At 45.6% G+C, this 22,048-nt stretch overlaps 1 protein-coding gene across 1 annotated transcript; it reads left to right on the top strand.

Moving 5' to 3' along the window:
- The first annotated feature begins 125 nt into the window (after window positions 1–125).
- TMEM43 (transmembrane protein 43) lies at window positions 126–18,863 on the top strand. The gene is made up of 12 exons (XM_027863666.1): window positions 126–351; window positions 3,195–3,344; window positions 5,447–5,581; window positions 7,119–7,213; window positions 10,316–10,365; window positions 11,714–11,783; window positions 12,890–12,960; window positions 13,785–13,906; window positions 14,221–14,295; window positions 14,907–15,008; window positions 17,327–17,444; window positions 18,175–18,863. Exons 1-12 carry the CDS (start codon window positions 340–342, stop codon window positions 18,375–18,377), a joined length of 1,203 nt encoding a protein of 400 aa, XP_027719467.1. The 5' UTR covers window positions 126–339; the 3' UTR covers window positions 18,378–18,863.
- The last annotated feature ends 3,185 nt before the right edge of the window (window positions 18,864–22,048 follow it).

Raw genomic sequence — 22,048 nt, 5'->3', positions numbered from 1 at the left:
AGGAAACTACATGTCCCAGAAGGACGTAGGCCGAGCCAGGCGAAAGGGCCGGGCGGAGGCGCCCGCAAGCCTCCGCCCCCAACATAGGAGACTACGCTTCCCAGGAAACCTTGCGGCGCGCAGGCGCAGTAGAGCCATTCGTTGTCGTGGGTGGTAACTTTGTAGCAGCAAGGCTAGCCTTGTTCGCCAGAGTTTGTGTTTTCGCGGCTCAGGAGAAAGGGCTGAGTTTTCCCGGCTCGTGGGGCTCCCGCTGCTTCTCCGGCCAATTGCAGATCTGCCCGCTGCCCTCCGGCCCCTTTGCCCTGCTTTGGAGATTGAGGCAGCAGTTCTAGGCTGACCATGTCCCGGAATGTAAGTGTGAGCTTGCCGCCCCACCCAGCCGGGATCCCTTCCCGCTCGGCTCCCCGAAGCTGACCCGGAGTCTCGCCAGCTGCAGCTCGGGAGGTGCTCGGGAGGTCCTCGGGAGTCGCATCTTGCTGCTTGCATGCCCGCCTTGCCCGCCTGCATGCCCCCTCCTCTTTGACCCTTGGGTGGCTCGGCTGTCGTGGGTTCTCTTTGGGCAACTTGAACTGCAAGTTGGGCACCGATCTCAACTTTCGTGCTGGGACTGGGTGGGGTGGGCCCCTCCCTCCTGTGCCACTTTTTCTTATAAAGGTGGGAGGGAGTAGCTCACTGCTGTAATGACTCACTGTGGCTTCAGAGAATTTTAAATCTGGAAGAGATTTTAGAAATAATTTTATTTTTAAAATTAAATTTTTTTCAACGAATATGTCTGTTTTTCTCCTTCCTTTCCCCTCTTGTAACAAATAGTTAGCCGTGTCCAGAAAGTATCTCCATATGCCCTCTAAGTCCATCACCTCTCTCTCAGGAGATGGGTAGCATGCGTCATCCTGGGTCCTCTGGAATCAGGTTTAGTCATTTTTTGAAAGCTAAGGTCTCATTTGTTGGAAACTATCAGTTAGGAAATCATAGGCTAGAATTCCAGTTCAGATAGTCAGACTAACTTTGTGACCATGGATAAGTCAGTTAACAATTCTAAGTTTGTTTCCTCATCTCAAAATGGGAATAACTCAATAAATATTAAGTGCTTACTGTGTTCAAGGCAGACTTGGGTTCAGATTCTGTTTCTGGCCCTTACTGCAGCTAGGTGGTTCAGTGAATAAAACCCTGCACCTGGAGTCAGGAAGACTTGAGTTCAAAACCAGCCCCAGATGCTTAGTAGTATGACCCTGGGCAAGTCACTTAATATCTTTCTGCCTCAGTTCCCCATCTAAAAAATGGGGATAATAATAGCACCTACCTCACAAGAGATGTTGAGAGAATCAAATAAGATGATTTTTGTAAAATGCTTAGCACAGTGCCTGGCACATGTAGGCACTGCATAAATGCTTATTCCTTCCTTCCTTCCATCCTTACTGGCAGCAAGATCCTAGATAAGCCACTTAACGGCTTTATGCCTCAGTTTCCCCACCTGAAAAATGAGGGAGAGAGGGAGTAGACTTTTTGGCTTCCAATCTCTAAATCTATGATTCTATCAGTGATTCTGTGATAGAAAAACAAAAAGACACAGACTACCTCACTGGACTGTTTTTAGAAGAAATGATTTGTAAAATTGAAGAAATAAGAGTTTTCAGGTGAAGATTCTGAAGCCATGTCTTCTGATTCCTGGAGTCCTGGACTTGGCACCAGGAAGATCTGAGTCCAAATCTCACCTCTGATACTAACTCTGTATTTATGGGCAAGTCACGTAACTTTTCTAAGGCTCAGTTTGCTCACCTGGAAAATGGGGTCTTTGTGCGGCTCCAATGAAATAATGTATGAAAAATATAAATGCCGCATCAATGTCAGTTATTGTGTAGCTGTAGAAACAGACTCAGAGAGATGGATTGCTCAGATTGAGCAAGGCAACATCATGGTCCTTATTATGGTAGGGATGATAAAATTCCTGTAGTGGTAGTTATAGAATATGATATGAAATGTAATGCCAAAGGTGATAGAAGAAAGTGTTGGATTTAGAGTCAGAGGTCTTGGGTTCAGATCCCAGCTCTCTTACCTACTATCTATGTGACTTTGAACTCATTTCTTCACCTCTTTGTAACTCAGTTTCCTCATCTGTAGGTTAGATTAGGTAATGGTTGAGGTCCCTTCCAGCTCTAAATCTATCATCTATAGCTTGAGCTAGGTCCTGGGGAATAGCTAAAAAGCTAATAGTGGAATCCCAATGGGAATGCTTTCCCTCAAGGCAATGTGTAGGAGATCAAAGTCCTGGGGTGCTTTCTTCTGTTGTCCTCTGCTAAGACTAAGGGAATTTCTTTCACTTGATGAGTTGATGAGAGGCTTTCTCAGGTGTATCCTATCCTCAGGGCCTTCACTACTGGACTGGTTGTTCTATGCTTTCATAGCATGTTCCAGCCTCAGAGAGAGCTCTTTCATGTTAATTTTACCCCTTGACTCCTACAGAAGCTATGTGAGGTAGGTAATGCAGATATCATTGTCCCTATTTTATGGCTGAAGAAATAAAGGCTCAGAGAAAAGGGTATGTGTATCTTCAAGGCTAGAGGTGTTCAGCTTGGTCTCTCAGTGAGCTCAACAGTACTTTGCATGTTGAGATTATTTCTGGACTATCTTGGGATGCAAGCACTGGCCATGATCTCTAGAGGGAGCATCCTTGCAGTTAGCACTTTATCACCTAGTATCTAGGACAACTCAGCCCATAAAATGCACAAAAGTTCTTCTTTTATGGTTGGAAAGTCTAGAGTTGAATCCTGTCTCTGACACTTTCTAGCCATTTGGCTGATTGCTTCACCTCTTTTAGCCTCAGTTTGCTCATTTGTAAAATGGGGATGTGTGTGTGTGTGTGTGTGTGTGTGTGTGTGTGTATGTATATGTGTGGAGAGTGCATTACAAAGTATATAAGCTATTTATTATTATTACCATTATGATTGTGTGCAGTAAATGTTTGTTAGGTAATGTATTCTGGATACTTTATAAACTTTTCAGTTTTTATTGATCTTTCAATAAACAGCAATGGGAAATTTAAGCTTAGGTATTTTAGTGGAAAGAAAATTGATTAGCTTCCATTCTTATAACTATGCTAATGATTCCTAACGATTTTAAATTAATCACAGGTTGATTAGTACGATGATATTTGTATAACATCTATATATATTTTGTATCTTTTCCCCTTTTTCTAGTACTCTGATACAAGTAACAGAAAAGAACATGTCAAAATTACAGCTGACCAGCAGCCGGGCTTCTTGGAGCGTCTCAGTGAAACATCAGGAGGCATGTTTGTTGGATTGATGACATTTTTACTTTCCTTCTACCTGATCTTTACTAATGAGGTGAGCCTCCAGAGCATCGCCTTGCCTTTTTTCCCCAAGAGTCTCTCCTTGAGCATAATGGGAGCTGGACACTTAACCAGAAATCCCTTTCTCAAAGGCCCGATGGCTTCATTCTCAGCTTATGTAACACTGAGAGCTGGGAAGACAGCTGTGTAAGTCAGATTAGTCCTTGGTTTTTTGAGTTTGCAGGTGGGATCCTGAAGAGAGGGTCAGTGAAGTAAAAAGATGACTAGAAGTGGTGATTAACATCCTTCACTACGTTAGCCCTTGAATGACTCCTTCTCTTATCTCTCTTGTCTTTTTAACTATGTCTCTATCTTAAGCCCCCTTTCTAGGGTCCATACCTGCCTCTGGGACTTGTATAAAACTCAGTGTAGTGAACCACGGGAGGAGAGAAGTTGCCATCATTCTAGAAAACTGGGGAAAAATATACTGATACCCAAGGTGTTGGTAAAGAAAGGGATGTTAAAAGCATCATTGATATTTCATTGCAGACTTGAGAAACATATTTAAAAATCCATTGAATGAATTGCTTCTTTTCCCACCACTCTATTGGGAGAACTTTGGGGTAGGAGGAAGAAAGGGAGAATCTCATGGAAGTTAATAGAGACACCTTGGATCTTGGGAGTGGGCAGCGCTCTGAAGGAACGACTTCTTCCTAGGGTATGGCAGGTGTGTCAAAATGCTGCTATGGCCAAGCTCTCTGTTGTCCAGTTAGAGTGCCATCTCCCTCTTTGTTCTGTCCCTTCAGGCTCTTTCCGAACACTGCAAGAGAGAAAAAAGCAGCTTATTCTTGTGTCCTTCTTGGAAAGAGGTAGCCATTCTAGAAACAAGGTGTAGCCAATAGACTAACCCTGTATTCTCCACAAAGTTTAAATAGTTGTCTGTTCTTCGAATGTGCTCAGACATTGGTGGGAGGCCAGAGGAGGGAGATGGAGTCCAGGCTGCGTGAAAGGCTTTGATTCTCTTCTACCTCTGAGTGGGTGAAAACGGTGCAGTCCCTTTGTCCCTCCCGGGAATGGGAAGGGCACAGCTAGCAGAGGGCAGAAGAGAGAGAGAATCATCTGAGTTGGTTAGAAGTTCTTCCCCTCGTCCTTTAAAGCCCTGGGCATTCTCTTAGCATTATAGCTCCTCATTCGGTAACATGAGCCTACTGGGTGCAAAGCCTCGTGCCAGGTGTTGACAAAGTAGAAAGTTAAGACGGTTCTGGTGGGTGGTGATGGTGTTTGTGTGACATGTACAAATAGGGATAACCCTAAATAACACATAAGATTGGTATTCAGCCTTCATGGAAGGGTAATAGGTACGGGGATTTGGGAAGGCTAAGAAGAAGTCAGGATCTAAAATGGAGGATGGTCATTTCAGGCACAGGCCACAACACACATCAGGTCCCAGGAGCAGGGAAGCTTGACTGAGTGCCAGGGGAGCGATGGGTATGAGCTTGGGTTCCAGTTCCTAGTCTGTGTCTTAGCAGCCCCTACAGGGGAGGGCGCTGTCCCTTTGGATAGACCAGGCCTCCTTTAGCTTTTCATTTCTTCCTCCTCTCTCCCTCCTCCCCCATTCTTAGGATGTGATAGGCTCTTAATAAATGCTCGTTGACTTTGTTGAGGATAAACGTTTCTCCAGTTAAAAGGCATTAAGTGCTTCCTCTGTGCAGAGCACTGTATTTAATAAAGGTTTGTTGAATGAACGCATGTATTGTGCATTCACTGTGATTTAGTTCTTCATATACAGGAGAAGCTGTTCTATTGGACAGCGTGTTTAACTGAACACCAGATACTGTATGTATGCAAAGCCTTCTGTTAGCAGTGGCTGGAAACTTAAAAACTCCAGAGAAGTCACAGTCCTCACCCTTGTAGAGTTTACAGGCTTTTAGGAATTCTAAGACAGTTAGGCAAAAAAATCTATTATGGATGAGAATATTCCATCGGGTGAACCTCTTATTCTTGGGAAGTAGCTTCAGGTCATTAACCTGAGTTGTTCCCTGTGTTGTTTATAATAAATGCCCAGTGTTATCAAACTACACTATGGTGCACTATAGAGAGCAGCGGGTGGGCATTACCTCTAGCGCTCTCTCACCTCCTTCTCTCCCACTGTTGTAGGGCAGGGCCTTGAGGACGGCAACTTCTCTTGCTGAGGGGCTCTCGCTTGTGGTTCCACTTAACACCATCCATAGTGTGGCCCCAGAGAACGAGGGGAGACTCGTGCACTTGATTGGCTCCCTGCGGACGTCCAAGGTAAAGCCGACGCCTCCTCTCCCTGCGCTGCTGCCACCTCTGGCCCTGCATCTGCTGCCCTCTCTGTTCTCTGAGAGTTTGACGTCTGTATCCTGTCAGCTTGACCTAAGAGCTTGTATTGTGACAATTATATCATCCTTTATTATTTCTTGTCTGTATTTATGTATGTGTGTCCTAAAATGTTTTATAAATGTTAAAGCACCGCATAAATGTGAGCTGTTTGTTCTTACATTATAAATTCCTTTAGGGCAGGGATTGTGGTGGAGGGCAAAGAGCCATGGTCCTAGAGTCAGAAGCACTGTGTGATTCTGGGTGAATCCCTTCTTTCCTACAGAAGAGACTATCTCTGAGGTCTCTTCTAACACTAACATTCTGTGATTCCAAATGACCACATGGGCCAAATACAGATTGGCTATTTTTTTTTTCTTTTCCATAAGGAGTTTTACTGATGCCTTGTCTTTATATTACAGGTATTTCCCACACCTCTTCCTGCACCACACTCCCAATTGAACATTTCCATGTGACAAAGAAAAAAATAAGCCAGTGTAGAGACAGTGTCTGACAACAGATATCATGTTCTGTCCTTTCCACCTTGAGGAAGGAGGCATTTCTCATTATCTCTTCTTGGATTATCAGTTTTCAAAGAAATAGAATAAAATATATTTATCAGTAAAACTACACTGAATACTAATAGCTCACATTTATCTATCAGTTCACAGCTTACAAAGCACTTTATACATTATCAGATTTAATTCTTATACACTCTTATGAAGTAGGTGACACAAGGATTATCCCCCTTTTCTTGGTGAAGGAACTGAGGGGAAGGGACTTCCTCCTTGCCACACAGCTTGTAAATGCTGTAGCCGGGCTCAGACCCAGGTTACCTGGTACTGCCAATTAGAGGATCACAGATTTCTAGCTTCCGACCCTTTCACTTTACAGATAAGAGACTTGAGGCCCAGAGAGGGGAAAGGATTCCACTGAGATCACACAGTCAGGGTCTGCTTCCCCTCCTGAGGAGCAGACAGGCTCACTCCTGCATGTTCAGGGCCTTTTCTACTACAATGCACCTGCCTTTTTGCACTTGGTATTGTTTTGTCTTTGGTGGATTGAAAAACACTCTAAGACCACTCTCCATATCATCATTATGGATAGGATAATAATGTCACCTCATTTTTGGTTGTGCAAGACTGCAAAGAGAGAAGAAGCAGAGGCTTCCCAAGGCTGGGGTGGGGATGGGAGTCAGAGTTTTTCTGATCCATGAAAATGGACTGAGCCTTTTTCAAGGGCTGTACTTTGAGGTTTATGGCCAAAACTCAAGAAATAAAAATATATAAATTTGAAAGCAAATATTATTTTCTTCAAAACGACCCCCCTGCCCCAGGTTAGACTTTTTCTGGGTGTCCTTGGGAGAGTAAGTGGCCTTCAGATGTATTGGTTTACACTCCTCTGGTAGCCTCTCCAGCTCACGGCTCCGATTTGACTTTCCTCGGGATCTCAGGCCTGGCCTCACTTTATTCTTCTCCTTCTCTTAAAGCTCTTGTCTGATCCCAACTATGGGGTCTTTATCCCTGCAGTGAAATTGAAGCGACACGTGGAGATGTACCAGTGGGTGGAGTCAGAAGAGTCCAGGTGAGAGGGGCCCTCATCCTGCTGGGGTGGGTGGGCTTTCTCGCCCACATTTCAAGTTGTCGGGGCCACTTTGATTTTCTTAAATGCTCCTGCTTCCCTTGGTGTGCTGGGCTTGCCTGACCCCAGACCCTACTCTGGGCAAAGACCAGAAGGTTTCTTCTATCCTCTGTTCTTCTATGGTCCGTGAACAGCACATTAATCTCTCAGTTGATCAGAGGGGCATTTAATATGAGGCCCTGAAGCAGAACAGACAGTTGTAGTGGTTGAGATACAAGACAGACGCAAGGGTCAGCAATTTACAGGTTAGGAAAGGTCTTACCAGCACTGTCATCTATCCCACACCCCCAGGCATTAAATGCCTACTTATGCAGAGCGCTTTAGGGGTGTAAAGACAAAAGTGAAACAGGCCCTTCCCTCAAAGGGCTTCCATTTTACTTGGGTGAGAGAAAGGCTGTACCATACACAAGCAAGGTACCAGGAGAAATGAGGTAGCACAGAACGAGAAGAGCTGCTTCAGAGTGCAGGGAATTCACATGGGAGGTGGCCTCTCGGCTGAAGGTTGGAGGACGACCAGGTATCTGTGGGGCAGGGACGACAGAGGGACTGCGTCCCAGATCCAGAGAACAGCATGTGTCACGGCGCAGGGTAGGAGGTGGCTGGTAGGGGGCATTTGTGCAGGGGAGTCTAGGGAAATAAAGTCAGAAGCTGGCGGGGGTGGGGAGGGGAGAGGGGAGTAGGAGCTCTCTCTGTTGCACCCTACTGGTTCATAGGATCATAGGATTTAGAGTTGAAAGGCTCCCTGGAGTTGGTCTAGCCCACCCTCCTTACCGGAAGGGTGCGTCTGGGGCCCAGAGAGGTAAAGTCCTCTGCCCAGGGTCAGCCAGGAAGGAGATGGCAGAGCCTGGATTTGAAGCTCGATGTTTTCTAAGTCGAGCTGCTGTTTTTGTGATGCCCCCTCCTGACTTCTTGGCTGTGGCCCAGGCCTAGTCTCATCTTCCTTCCCCTCCAGAGCCCCAGTGAGAAGGGACTGCCCTCCTCTTCCCTTCTGGCCTCACCCTACAGTTCCCCAGATACTTCTGTGCACTGGCCCCAGTGGAGCCATCTGCTCCTTGGCCTGGCCCAGTCTCCCTTCCAAATGGTCCTCCAAAGTGGGATTTGCAAGTAACTATTTTGTCTTGTTCGGCCCTTGAAGAAAAGAAACGTCTTCTACTTCTGTTATGATCCTCTGTGGTGCAGCAGTTCCTTTGGGCCTACACAATCCCAGCTAACTTGTTCTCTGCCTCAGAACTTGTCACCCGTAATTCCCACTGTTTGTCAAATTAACTGACAAGCATAACTGAATGCTCCTAGAGACTGTGGACGTTCCCATTGGCTTTGGGTAGATCTCGGCACTTCCTTGCTGAAGGATCTCCAGTCAGTGACCCCATTTGGGCCCTTTTCTCTGATGGTGGATGCTGAGGACCGCATGTTGTTATGATAATTAAAATAAGAAGTACTGCCTGAGCACACAGAATTTTCATCATAGTCGTACCAGTTCTTGTTCCTCACTCCCCCTTCACCCCAGATTATGCAATGTCATTTCACCATGGAAGGAGTTGAGACTTTTGAGGCAAAGAAAATTGTGTTTAAAGATGACCTGAGATTCCATTTTTTTCATTTTTTAAAAATTTAAAATGCTTTCTTCTTTTGAAAAATAAATCACTTTTCTCAAGTCAATTAACAATTAACATTTTTATTAAGCATTTAGTATGTATGAGATGCTTAAGTGCTGGGGTTACAAAAAAGATCACTTAGCACTTTTGTTAGTAGCAAGCCAACATCACTGATACTCATTTGGAAAATTAAATTGTTTTGTGTGTAGTATTTCAACCAAATGTAATAATACTTGATGAGTTGGCACTTATTTTTAGTAAGGAAGGGACTGACCCTATGCATAGATGTGTGTTTCTGCAAATGTAATAGCTTGGGGGCAGCTGGGTGGTACGGTGGATAGAGCATCAGCCCTGGAGTCAGGAGGACCTGAGTTCAAGTCTGGTCTCAGACGCATAACGCTTACTAGCTGTGTGACCCTGGGCAAGTCACTCAACCCCATTGCCTAGCAAAAAAACAAACAAACAAAAAAAAACCAAAGGAACAAAAACAACCAACCAAACCAAAAAAATGTAATAGCTTGCTAATTCAGTTGCATGACATGTGTAGGGGGAGTTAGGTGACCTTGGTTTTAGACTGAATTTACCCTAAAGGAGCTGGGGACCCCAGGCCAGTCACTTCTCTCTGGGTGGCAGTTTCTCAGTATGCAAAATTGGTAGATTGCCTTAGATCAGGGGTTCTTAACCCAAGGCCTGCCTATGCACCCCCAAGGAGTCTGTGGATAGATTTCCAGGGGTCCATGAATAGGGATGGGAAAATTCCACTAATCTCAAACTAAAATTTGGCATTTCTTTCAATTATGAATGTAGGCAACAAACATTGCTCTGTGAAGAGGCCTCTCAGGTTCCCCCAGACTGCCAGAGCCCAGGCTCCTTGCCCTTGCTCTGGGGTGACCCGTGGGTGCTTCTGAAGCAGGCTGTCAGGGTCCCTGGCATTGATCCCTGACTCTGAGATGGTGAGAGTTGATGTGGATTCTCTTTGGAATTCTCACCTCCAACATAGATCTTGGTGCCTTGGTAGCCCCTTGTGCCTGTCAGCTACACTTTGTGATCTAAGCCGGCACTCACATCAGGTGCAAATCCGCCTTTTCCCTCCATCCGTGAATTATCCCGTTTCTGCTACTGTTTGTGAGTGGCTTCTCCATGAATTCAAACTCTTTTTACTTCTTATGGAAACATTGTGTTTAATATAACAGATTTGCTACTTGGAGCTCTATTAGCAGTGATACTCTGTGTCCTTTTGCCCAATCTGGCTGAACCTAAGGTACAGACTCCCTGCTTACCCTACCAGGGAGAGTTAGGGTTGGTGCCATTGGAGTGTTGGCCCCAAGGACCACATCATGTGGGGCAGTAAACAGACACCTCCCTGTGTTCTGGTGCAAGTGGAGCGATGATATTTTTGTGCTGATGATTCGGGTCTGACCATCTTTGCTACATGTGTTTCCTTTTGCAGGGAGTACACAGAAGACGGCCAAGTGAAGACAGAGAGGAGATACTCCTATAGTAAGTAGGACTGCAGTCCGTGTCTCTGGAGATAGGGGCTGAAGAATCTGTGGCTGATTCTGGCTTCTTTGTGCACTCCAGGACTGTTGTGGTTAAGTCTTATTGAGTGTGTCAGCATTGTGTCAAGCCCAGATGGGCCCTTATCCCTCCTTTCCCGGAGGAGCTCGATGGTTCCATGATAGCCCAGGGCATGCCTCTCAGGCTGTCTTCATGTTATGGTACTGAAGCTCTGATGCCCCTTTGTGTTCCCGCTGTAGAGAGAATGACCCTCAGGGTGGAGGCAGGCTCTGAGGGACCACTGTTCTCCATACTTTAGATCCCCTTTTGTGAACATTTGGGTGAACAAATGGATATAAGAAGTAGTATGCTAGCATCTCGACACTCTCACATGCTGGGAAACAGAGATTTGACGTGTAAGGTCCTTGTGGGAATGAGAACACTAGAAGGCATCTTAAAAATGAGCTGGTCATACCTGCTCATTTTACAGAGGAGGAAACTGAGGCCCAGAGAGGTAGGAAAGGACTGATCCAGGTTCTTGTGGCAGGTTAGTGGGTCATGTGTGCTGACTTCTGGCTCAGCACTGTCGTCACCACCGCCACAGAAGCCTCCTGGTCTGGTCATGTAACTGCAGCCTAACTAGGACTCCAAACCTGAATGAAAATAAATGTGCCTGCTTTGAACAAAACACACAATTTGACTTAACGGTAACATCATAGAAAGTACACAGTGACTTTCCAGATTGTTCTTCCCTTATTTAAGACTTTACTTCTAGGGATAAGGAGCATGATGACTTGCATCTAACAAATGTGGTGGGAGAAGCAGGTTTTTGTTGTTGTTTCTGCAAGAAAAGGAGATTATTTTACAATATCATTTTCCCACTTTTCCCTGTGAGATTGTATGGTGTCCATGACTTTAAAGTAGAGAAAATGTGTCCATTCTGCACTGCACACTTTAGATCCCTTTTGGTAGGATGTTGGTAAGAGTTCCCAGAATAATAGCATGGGAAGGCCTGAAAGGAGATGTACCTCTTTTGATTAGTGAGCTAAGGGTGAAAGATTTGGATGGGAAAACAAAGTGGTACATGCGCAGCCCTGAGAGGGGGTGTCCTGGGGTCCAGCCCTGCAGTTTCCTACCCAGAGCTCCAGCTCTGAAAGAAGGGTCGCACCAAGATGCCGAGCCGGTCAGGTGACAGACTTGTTCCTCCTCATCTCCCACGTTGGGATCAATAGCATCTGCCTGACTTAGAGAGTCATGGGAAATAATGAGTCTGAAACTACTGTATTTAGAAAAGTGTAATGCAGGCCAGCACGGTGTTGCTTCTCAGCATTTTTTTTTTCCCTTTTCTCAGATACCGAGTGGAAATCGGAAATTGTGAACAGCAGGAACTTTGACCGAGAGATTGGGCATAAAAATCCCAGGTGAATAGAGAGCAGGGGCTCGAGGCCAAGTGGGTAGGATGCTGGACCAAGAGGAAAGACATGGGTCTTATTTATTTTAAACTCCAGCCCTGAATATGGGCAGGCTTTTCTGTAAATGGGCCATCTTACTTGCCTGTTTTTCTTGGAGAGTGAGGATAACTTGCCTAAGTCTTGGAGAAGAACAAAACTTAGGAAAATTATGTCAATAAAAATTAGCGAAATATTTTGGGTTCCTCCTAAGGAAGGTGCTAAATAAATATTTAGCTAAAAGAGCTTTAAAATCCTTATATAGGATACCTTTTTTCTTTCTGATGCTCTTCTGGTATAGAGGAAAGAGTATTATAGAAGAGTCAAGTAACGTGGGCTTATACTTACTCTCTGCCTAATTTACTGTATGACCTTGTGCAAATCACTTTCCCTTTCAAGTTCTCTCTCTGTCTCTCTCTCTCTGTCTCTCTCTCTCTGTCTCTCTCTCTGTCTCTGTCTCTCTCTCATCTGTAAAATGAAGGAGTTGGAGTGAATTCCCACAAGCATATAGGAGAGCCATTAGTCCTTATGCTACAAAAATCAGTTTCAAAAATAGAGACAAAAAGCACTTTACCAAATTCCTTTTCTGAAACAAATGTGGTTCTGATATCCAAGCAAGAGAAAGAGAGCCATTGACCAGTCTCATTAATGAATATTGATGCAAAGATTTTCAATAAAGAGGTTGCACTAGATGACCCCAGAGTTGCTTCTCAGGTCTAACATTCTGGTGGTCTCCTCCAGCACAAAAAATCAGCTGACAAGTCTTTACTGTCCTGGCTTCCACTCGAGCAAATTCCTAGCAGAGTTCAGAAGCAAATTGGAAAGTGGACGCTTGGGCAATTATTCTTGCTGTCTGGGTTGTAGTGTATAGTGTCCTGCACCAAGTGGGCACGCCGTGTTTACCGCTGAGAGTGACAGTGGATGGGCAGTGCGTGAGAAACGCCCTGCTCTTCCACTCCTCAGTGACTGCTGTGTCTCTCGGGGAAGGGAGGCCCTGCATGATGATGGGTGCATGGTGGCGGGGGAGGGGAGGACCTGCAGTGCGTCAGGGCCTCTCTGACCCTTTCCTCTCCTTCCAGCGCAATGGCCGTGGAGTCCTTCACAGCTGTCGCGCCTTTTGTTCAGATTGGCAGGTTCTTTCTTTCTGCAGGTAAGCCTTCTCTTGGGGCTGGGCTGGCTTTTCTGTGAACGTTTGGATTTCACTGAAATGCCAGTTAGGTACCCTCTTGCTCTTTCTGCCGTGTCAGTCATTCTCAAAGGGCATGCCTCAAGTTTTTGCTTGGGTGTGCTACAGAATTTTAGATGTGGTAAGTAAAAGAAAACTTAAAAATAATTTTTTTATTAAGAAATATAAAAAGGTAATTTTTTCTTCCTTGGCCGTACATAATGTTGTAGATATAGTATTTGCAAAAATAAGCAAAATTTGCCTATTACATTTATTTACACACTGACATAAAAATACATCAGACCTTGAGCTTTCAAAACGAATTCAACAAAACAGCTATTTTTCTTAGAGGAAAACTGAATATCTGAGTCTGCCTCCTCAGGCCATGATGATAAGGAGAAGCCCTACACCAAGAAAGAAAAAAAAGTCCTGTCCCTTCCCTTCCTGCCCATCTGTTTAATGTGCCTTGCTTGTTCATGGCAGACACCGCTATGCCGAGAGTGAAAAAAGTTTGAGGACCACTTTACAGTCTCACTGTCAGGAAACAAGTGTGCCTTTTGCTGCCTCAATCCCCCCAGAACAGTTACGTGGTGGCCCCTCTCCTCCCCCCACCGTGATTCATAACCTCCTTGTCGCCATAAAAAGCAGTGGTTCAGCATGGCTCGGTTCCCCCGGCAGGCTGTGTCCCCTGCCTCAGAGCCTGCCCCTGACAGTGGGAGGGTGCTTGACTCCAGGGTTTCTGGTGCACGTTCTAAGTGCTGTTTTCCTTTTAAATCCTTTGACATGACAAACTGTTTCATTTTGTTCAGGTCTTATTGACAAAATTGACAACTTCAAACCACTGAGTCTGGCCCACATGGAGGACCCCCATGTCGACATCCTCCGACGAGGAGACTATTTCTATCACAGCGAGAACCCCAAGTATCCAGAGGTAAGCCCAAGGCTGTGGTATGCAAACCTGCACCAAACTGAACTAAGAGCCACTGCCTCTGTAGCAATGGAAGTTAAATGTCTGCTTGTAGAGTAGAAGTCTTGTAAAGATGAAGGGTACAGTGGACAGACCCCAGGCAGTGTTCCATGCTGCCAGCCTCCCGTAGGTACCTGAGCCTGTTGGCTTTCCCTGCCTGGTTTCCTCCCTGCCCAAACCCGGTCACAATTCCAAAGCCAGACAGAAGCCACCACCACCCCCCGAGCCCAGGCGATTTTCTGCTGACTGAAGAGTCCATCTTTCTTCTTTATTCCTAGGTTGGAGATGTACGGGTTGCCTTTTCCTATGCAGGCCTGAGTGGTGATGACCCCAACCTGGGCCCAGCTCATGTGGTAACTTGGTTTTCTTCTCTAACTTAGCTCCAGAGAAGCAAACGCTCCTTGGCTTCTTAGCTGGCTTCCTTGCCTTGGGTCTCTTTCCTCTCCCAGCCGTCCTTCACACAGCTATTTCTCTAAGCAGGGCTCTGATGTGAGTCTCCTACTCCGTGAATCTGGTGACTCCCTGTTAGTGTCAGATGAGATCCAGCTTCATTATACATCTGTCCCCTTGGTATATTTTCTAGGCTAGCCAGACTGGCCTTTCTGCTGCCTCGCTGAGGCACGGCTCCATGGCTGGGATGCATGCCTGGAACGTGCTTAGTCCTCACCTCTGCCTCTCTGATGCTCCCAAGTGCTGGTGCCCTTGCCTCCAAATTAACAAATTATTTTGTATGTACTGATGTGTACTGATTGTTGCCCCCGTGAAGACAGAGATAGTTTCATTTTTGTCTTCGTATCTCCAGCGCCTGGCCCATAGTAGGCACTTCGAGAATTGCTTGTTAATGGTTTACAGCAGGCTGTCCTCCCCTCTTGGAGGTAGTTAGGTGTAAGTGGACAGAGCAAGGCTCTGGGTGAAAAGAGCAGAGCCCCATCTTTCCCTCTCTTGCCTGCCTGCTTCTCTTCAGGTCACTGTGATTGCTCGCCAGCGTGGAGACCAGTTGGTCCCATATACCACCAAGTCTGGGGACACCCTGCTTCTTCTGCACCATGGAGATTTCACTGCGGAGGTGAGTGCCTTCTGCTGGGTCAGGAAAGGTGAGACTAAAAAGCCGTGGACTTGGAGTTAGGCTCCCAGCTCTGACACTTGGCTTGTCCCCTGGACCTGTGGAGTCAACGAAGCACTGGGGTATGATGGGCACAGCATTAACGTGGAATCTGAGAACCTGGGTTCAAATACTGCTTTACTCCCTGGGTGACGTTGAGAGAGTTCCTCCGCTTCTGGGCCTTGATTTCATCATCTGTAAAATGTGGCTTGGACCAGGTGGTCTCAGATCCACGAACCTTGTAAACTTTCATCTCCCTGTGCCATCTGTGGAGTGATGGTGCCTGTTCTCATTGACTATGTGGGTGTGTTAGAAGGACAAAATGATATTTCACGATATGATAAGTGTGAAGAGTGGCCCAGATGTGAAGGATCGTCGTGATCAGCCCTTCAGCATGCTGGCTGGTCTGCCCCTAGCAAGGCTGTTAGATGTTACTGAGAGGGCAGGTCTTGGGAAAGGGAAGCCCTTTTCCTTTCATCTGGGTGGGAAAGCCTTGGGGTGCCGGGCAGTCCTGGATGAGTCAGGAGAGTGTTTGTTACTCACATTGGTTGGGTGGAGCCTTCAGGAAGCCCTACCTCCCTGGTTCTAGCTCGTCCTCTGTGTGCCTGCCCCAGTATGAGTCATGCTTTCCACTGGCACAGACTCTGCCAAAGGCCATGGCTTTTAGTTTTTCAGGCATTACTTAAAGTAGAAAGCCAAATAGGCTTTTTCTTTTGTCCTGCCCAGTGCAAGTACACTTTCTCCTGCTCTTTGCTCACCCACCAGTTCAGTAGAGAGGAAGGGTATTCACTGCCTTCTCCCTCCTTCATGGTTAACCCGGACAGTCGCCACACAGGCAGCGGCCAGTGCCCACCTTCCACTGTGAGGAGAGCCTGGTTCTCAAGGACGCTCCTTCTTGCAGCTTGTTTGCAGCCTGAACTTTGGGAGTGGGAGCTTGGGGTAGAGGAGGGGACAGTTTTGGGCAGTGAGGAAAGGCTTAGAGCATGTTGTGGGGCTGATGGGAGTCTGAATTCCTGGATGGTCCAGCTTTCCTGAGTAGTTCTCATACTGTGAAGAGATTATGTATTCAGAAACTTCATCTGGGAGGATATAAACGTGGGATTTGACCTATGTGAAAAACATTCAAGTAACAGATCATGGCAAAGCGTGACTGGTGTTTAAGGGAAGCTGTTTATGGCAGAGGTGTCCTTTCTTCCCAGTCTCCACTTGGTATATGTTTCCTCACCATGAGTTTGGGAAGTCTCCTAGGCCCTAGGGCTCACAGCTCCAGGTGGGAGTCCTGAGGAGGCCGAAGGCCTTCAGAATCATGTGCTAGTTCCTTCCAGGGCTTGGGGCCTGCCTAATGGTGGCCCTGGGCTTTCTTTCCTGATCTGGTTTAGATTGAAGTTTATGTCCAGCCTTGGTCCTCTTGCATCCGTTTTATTTATCAGTCCGGTGCTCCAGACTCTTCTTGACTCTTTTTCTTGCCTGTGCCATTTCTTGAAAGATCATCAGTGTTTCAAGTGTATCACCCCAGATGGCAAGTAGTGCCCACGTGGAATAATAATCAGTGACCTTTCACTGGGCTTGGACTTGCTTTATTCAAGTGTCTCAGGATAGACTGTTGTCCCAGTATTTTGCAATTTGGTGAGCAAGTTCATGTTTTCCTTATCTGTGCATTGTGGTCTAGGGGAAAAAGGAGATGGTTCTTAGAGAAGACCCGAGTTTGAGTTCCAGCTGCCACATTTACTAGCTGTGTGATGCTGGGACAGTTACCTAATAGCTCTGAGAGTCAGACACTAGACTGTGAAAAGGGGTTACTACTCTTGGTGTTACTTCCCTCATGGGGCTGTTGTGAGAGAAGCATTTCATAAACAAAGTGCCATAGAAATGTGAGTTTTTCTTATTACTTACTTATTACTTCTTATTACTTATTTCTTATTACTTATTACTCAGGCTGTCAGTTCAGGCTGCAAACAAGCTGCAGGAAGGAGTGTCCTTGAGAACCAGGCTCTCCTCACAGTGGAAGGTGGGCATTGGCCGCTGCCTGTGTGGCAACTGTCCGGGTTAACCATGAAGGAGGGAGAAGGCAGTGAATACCCTTCCTCTGTACTGAACTGGTGGGTGAGCAAAGAGCAGGAGAAAGTGTACTTGCCCTGGGCAGGACAAAAGAAAAAGCCTATTTGGCTTTCTACTTTTAGTAACGCCTGAAAAACTAAAAGCCATGGCCTTTGGCAGAGTCTGAGAAAATGAGCCCTCTCAGCTTTCCCTTCCCAGAGGATTAATTGACATTTCCCTTCCAGGAAGTGTTTCAGAGAGAACATCAAAGCAACACAATGAAAACATGGGGCTTTCGAGGTGCCGGCTGGATGGCCATGTTTGTGGGCATCAATCTGATGACCCGGATCCTGTATACCTTGGGTAGGTGTGTTCCCTCTGAGGACAGCGGATCTGTTCATAGGGTTGTAGAACTTAGATGTCATCCCATCCAACCTCCAACTTAGAAAAAAATAAACTGGCACAGTGACTAAGGAGACCAAAGCAGGGTGTGAAAGCCTGGGAGGGTGAGGGGCCGTACCTCCCAAAGGTATTTTGGGTTGAGGGGCCAGTCAGTCATTGCGTTGAACTCTGTTGTGGTGATTGGTGCTGTGAGTGATACAGAGTAGTGTTAAGACCCAGTCTGTGTCCTCAAGGAGGTTAGACTCTCCAGCAGGGAGATGAGACATGTCACAGACAGTGTGGCACCTGCTTTCCATTGCTGTGAGAATCTGACCAGAGTCACTGCTGCAGGCCAGGCTTCCTAGCTTCTCTTACAGCAGATCCAAGGCTGTCCCAGAGGAGTCCGATTTGCCAGGTCCTCACCAAATCTTCCACCCCAGGCACACAGAGGATGTTCTGCACTTTGCTGTGCCCCCCTCCCAGCAGCCCATGCTTCAGAAAGGATGCTTAGTCAGTTAGCATTTATTAACCCTGCAGATAGAAAGAAAGTGCTTCTGTGGCTGGCTCAGATGTGCAGGTAGCCAGATCTGTGCCCACAGAACTGTTCATATCCAGGCTGAACCTCAGGTGTCGAAGCGCAGGGCCTAGCAGGAAGCTGACTCGCTTAGCTCCGAGTTTGGATAACCAGCTGCTTGTCTTTGTCTCCCCACAGTGGACTGGTTTCCGCTTTTCAGAGACCTGGTCAACATCGGCCTGAAAGCATTTGCCTTTTGTGTTGCTACATCCCTGACCCTACTGACAATTTCTGCTGGCTGGCTCTTTTACCGTCCCCTCTGGGCACTGGCCATTGGCTTGCTGGCCATAGTTCCTATCCTTATTGCTCGAACCCGGGCACCAGCAAAAAAGCAGGAGTGAAGAACATCCTGGGCTCTGGACTGTGTGCTTTCACCTCAGAATGTCGGAGGAGGGTTTGGAGGCCCATTGCGTCCCTCACGACCGAAGCTATCACCACATCCTCATACCTGTCAAGTCACCAGCTCCACCTGGCAGAACAGCCAAACAGGACCTTCGTGCCCACCCCCATCCCCCAACTCCTGACTTAGGGACTTCAATGTCTCTCTGGTATTTAGGCAAACTGGGGCGAATCCTTTCTTTCTCTCTAGCAAGCACCTTGGGTTGGTGGAAGTGGTGCTTCCAGCTGGCACCACTGGCTTTTTTGAGCTTCCTTTGTTGAGTTTTATCTTTGGGGAAGGGGTCACTGCAGCTCATAATCTGGATTCTACCTCTGATCTTCCTGGGGAGACTTTTTAGCTCCAATGCTGCAGCTGATCCAGCTGCAGTGCAGAGGTAAAAACAACATAAAATCCACCAAGATCCACTAATAAAAGGTGCTTAGTATTATTACTTTAGCAGCCCTTGTTCAAAGATAAGTAGGGTGGGGAGAAGCTACCTTGACTGTCCTCTTGGGTCTGATATTTTTGTATTAGCAGCCTTTAGTTAGTATTTTCACTTATATCCATTAGGGCTAAGCATTCCTCCTCAGAGAAAGTTACTTGAACTTAGCTGTGCGACCCTGGGCAAGTCATTTGACCCTGATTGCCTCCCCCCACACCCCCCCAAAAAAAATTACTTGCAAAGAAAGTATAAAGAATTTAGGAGTGTTTAGCATCTGTCAGTGTTTCCACTTGTTAGAGAAAAACTTCTGCTGTATGTACAGAGAAGATGCTCAACTGGGCTTTTTTTTTTTTTTTTCTTTGGTAAAAATGTTATAGGGGTTTTTCCATTTTCCATTTCTGCGTGTACCGTAGGAAAAATTTCAAATTCTTTTGAAACATCATCCAAACAATTTGTTTTTCTTCTGGGAAGAGGAAGAATGGCAATTGGTGGTAGATTCTAAGCAGGAGGTACCTTCCCTTTTGAACTCAGCTGATGAACTCTAAGAAACCTGTTGGAAATACTTTAAAGCTTTATAGGGGCAGCTAGGTGGCGAAGTGGATAGAGCACCAGCCTTGCATTCAGGAGGACCCGAGTTCAAATGCGGCCTCAGACAAGTAATACTTACTAGCTGTGTGACCCTGGGCAAGTCACTTAAACCCACTGCCTAGCCAAAAAACAAACAAAAAAAAACAACTTTATAGAGCTTTTTAAAAACTGATGGCACCAAGAGTTAGAAGCAGAACCAGAGACACAACCATATTGTTACAATATCAGAACATGATGATTACAAAGGTGCCTGCCCGCTCAGCTATTGGTAACTATTGGAAAGTGCCTTTTAGCAGAGTTGTGTATCATCTTGTACAAGTCAGGCGGCCTAACCGTGGCTTGGAGGTAGGTGATAGACTTGGGAACAGTGAAGTTTGTGTTTTACCACTTCAATAATTGTAGAGTTGACAAAACTACTTGCTAACTAGAGATCTGCTACTTGTTTATCTGTTACCTTTTTCCACAACTTAACTGGTTCTACAGTAATCTACCCACATTCTTCCATTCCACTCACCTAACCTTAAATTTCCCAACCACTCATACATACTGTTTTAAAGATGGGTGTTGCAACCTTCTAGATTATTTGTGCATCGGTCTTTTAATATTCAGAATCATGTGCAGTGGTTGCCTTAGCGGATAAATATTTGGTAGGAGTTGAGATTTGGGTCAGAATTTCTGAAACCAGTGATACCATTAATTCAGATTCTTTGTTATCTTGGAGGTGTATCTCCGTAGGAAGTTGAGGCTTCTCCCAAAATAGGGTCCCTCGTTGTTTAGGGACAAAAACAACACTGCTGGTTGAATAAGCAATCAACAAATAGTATTTTCTCAGTCCTTTAAATTCCAGCCTTATGAAAGGTTCTATGTTTTTTTCTTTTGTAACATATACAATGTAATCAGATTCCATCTGGAAACACTAGGAAGGTACTGATGATGGGATTGCTGAGCTTTTTTCTTGTGTAGATTTTAATGTCTGGCACTTTCTTAATACTGAAAGTGTAAAATGTTAAGGAAGATTTGAAGCCTTTTGGAATACTTCCCCATGAATTTCATTCTGACTATATTTTGATCAAGATCAATGTCTGCAGTGTTTTTTGGTACCCAAGACATCAGCATTGCTGCTTTTCTCTGTTCTGTTGGCAATTTCTACCTTGAAGAATAAACTGGGGCATTGAGTACCTTATCACTTTCTTGGCATACTTGGTTAGAATTAGACTTTGGAAAAAATTTTGACACTTCAGATTTTTAATGGTTAAGCCATTTTGAAGGCTTTCAGCCAACATTTACTTAGTGTGACCAGCAGAGGAGGCTTTGAAGACTGACGCTGGATTCAAGTCCAATCAGAAGACTCATAGGTAATAACTTTTTGACAGCTCTTGCCTTCTGAAACCTGTGCTCAGTCATGAAAGAAACTGAGGCAGTGTGGTATAGCAGGTAGTTAAGGAAGACGGGGCTGGCTGTGTGGTCTTGGGCAAAGCACTTATCCTCTCAGTACCCCTTCAACAACTCTCTAAGCAGGGTAGACAGAATTTCCACACTAGGTTCAATGAAATCAGGTGATTTGTATGGGACCCTCAGTGAGTTCCCAACCTTGCCCCAAACTTTTATGTACTTTCATGACTGACCAGGCATTCCTCTTGTAAAACTTAAAAATCAAAATTGGGGTAAGATGGCTCCTATAGAAAGTGGGGCTGCCTTTGCAGCAGTGGGGTTTCTATGGGAACATCAGTTGTTTCTCAACATGTTTATACTGGAGAAGGTTTTGTTACACATGAGTCACACCCTAAGTTTTGTTTTGCCAAAGTTTGCTCACTCAGATTCCAATGGTGCCTGTCATAGGGCCATACTTAATAGCCAGTCAAGTTAAAAAATACATTGCTGTATAAAGATGAGTTATTGGCCTATAGAAAAAAAATTAAAACGAGACTTTAAGAAAGGTTCAACACAAACACAAATATGTTTTACTTGTCACTGGTTGATTGGGTCTGTCTTGCCTTTCTTTCTCCAAGGCCCACTACCCTACTTTCTGTTCAGAAAGGCTTAATAAATGACCAACTGTGTGAATGTACCTGATGTATATACTCGTGAAGGAAAACAAAACAAAGCAAAAATATTTCTAAAGAGTGTTGAATGATGCTTCTGGAACACCAATCAACTTGAGTGAAGGTTCCTTGAGGTATGACTTGCACCTGAGGAAAAACAATGCTTGGGGGGCTAGGGAGCTAGAGATGGTAGGTGATAGGTTAGAGCAGGCGTATCAGATACCAACACTCCTCAATACCCCAGAACCAGATCAAAATTTAATTGGGAAGTATTTAACCAAAATATAATAGAACACAGATGTTAATATATGGATTTCTGAGTCAATCTGGCTCTCGGGGATCCTTCTGTAAGATTTAGTGGGCCCCATTTCTATCTGACTTTGACTCCATTGGGCTAGAGGATAGGACTAGTTCTCAGACCAGCTCTGCCCCTCCCTCTCTGGGTAACCCTGAGCAAATCAGTTTCCCTCTCTGGGACTTAGTTTCCTCATTTGTAAAACTGAGTAGGACAGGGATGGGGAACCGTTTGGACTTAATCAAAGGGCCACACCTGAGGACCTA

This window comes from Vombatus ursinus, unplaced genomic scaffold (genome assembly GCF_900497805.2).
Source record: "Vombatus ursinus unplaced genomic scaffold, bare-nosed wombat genome assembly UNPS02014773.1, whole genome shotgun sequence".
NCBI classification, from domain to species: domain Eukaryota; kingdom Metazoa; phylum Chordata; class Mammalia; order Diprotodontia; family Vombatidae; genus Vombatus; species Vombatus ursinus.
This window is presented reverse-complemented; position numbering and strand designations above follow the sequence as displayed.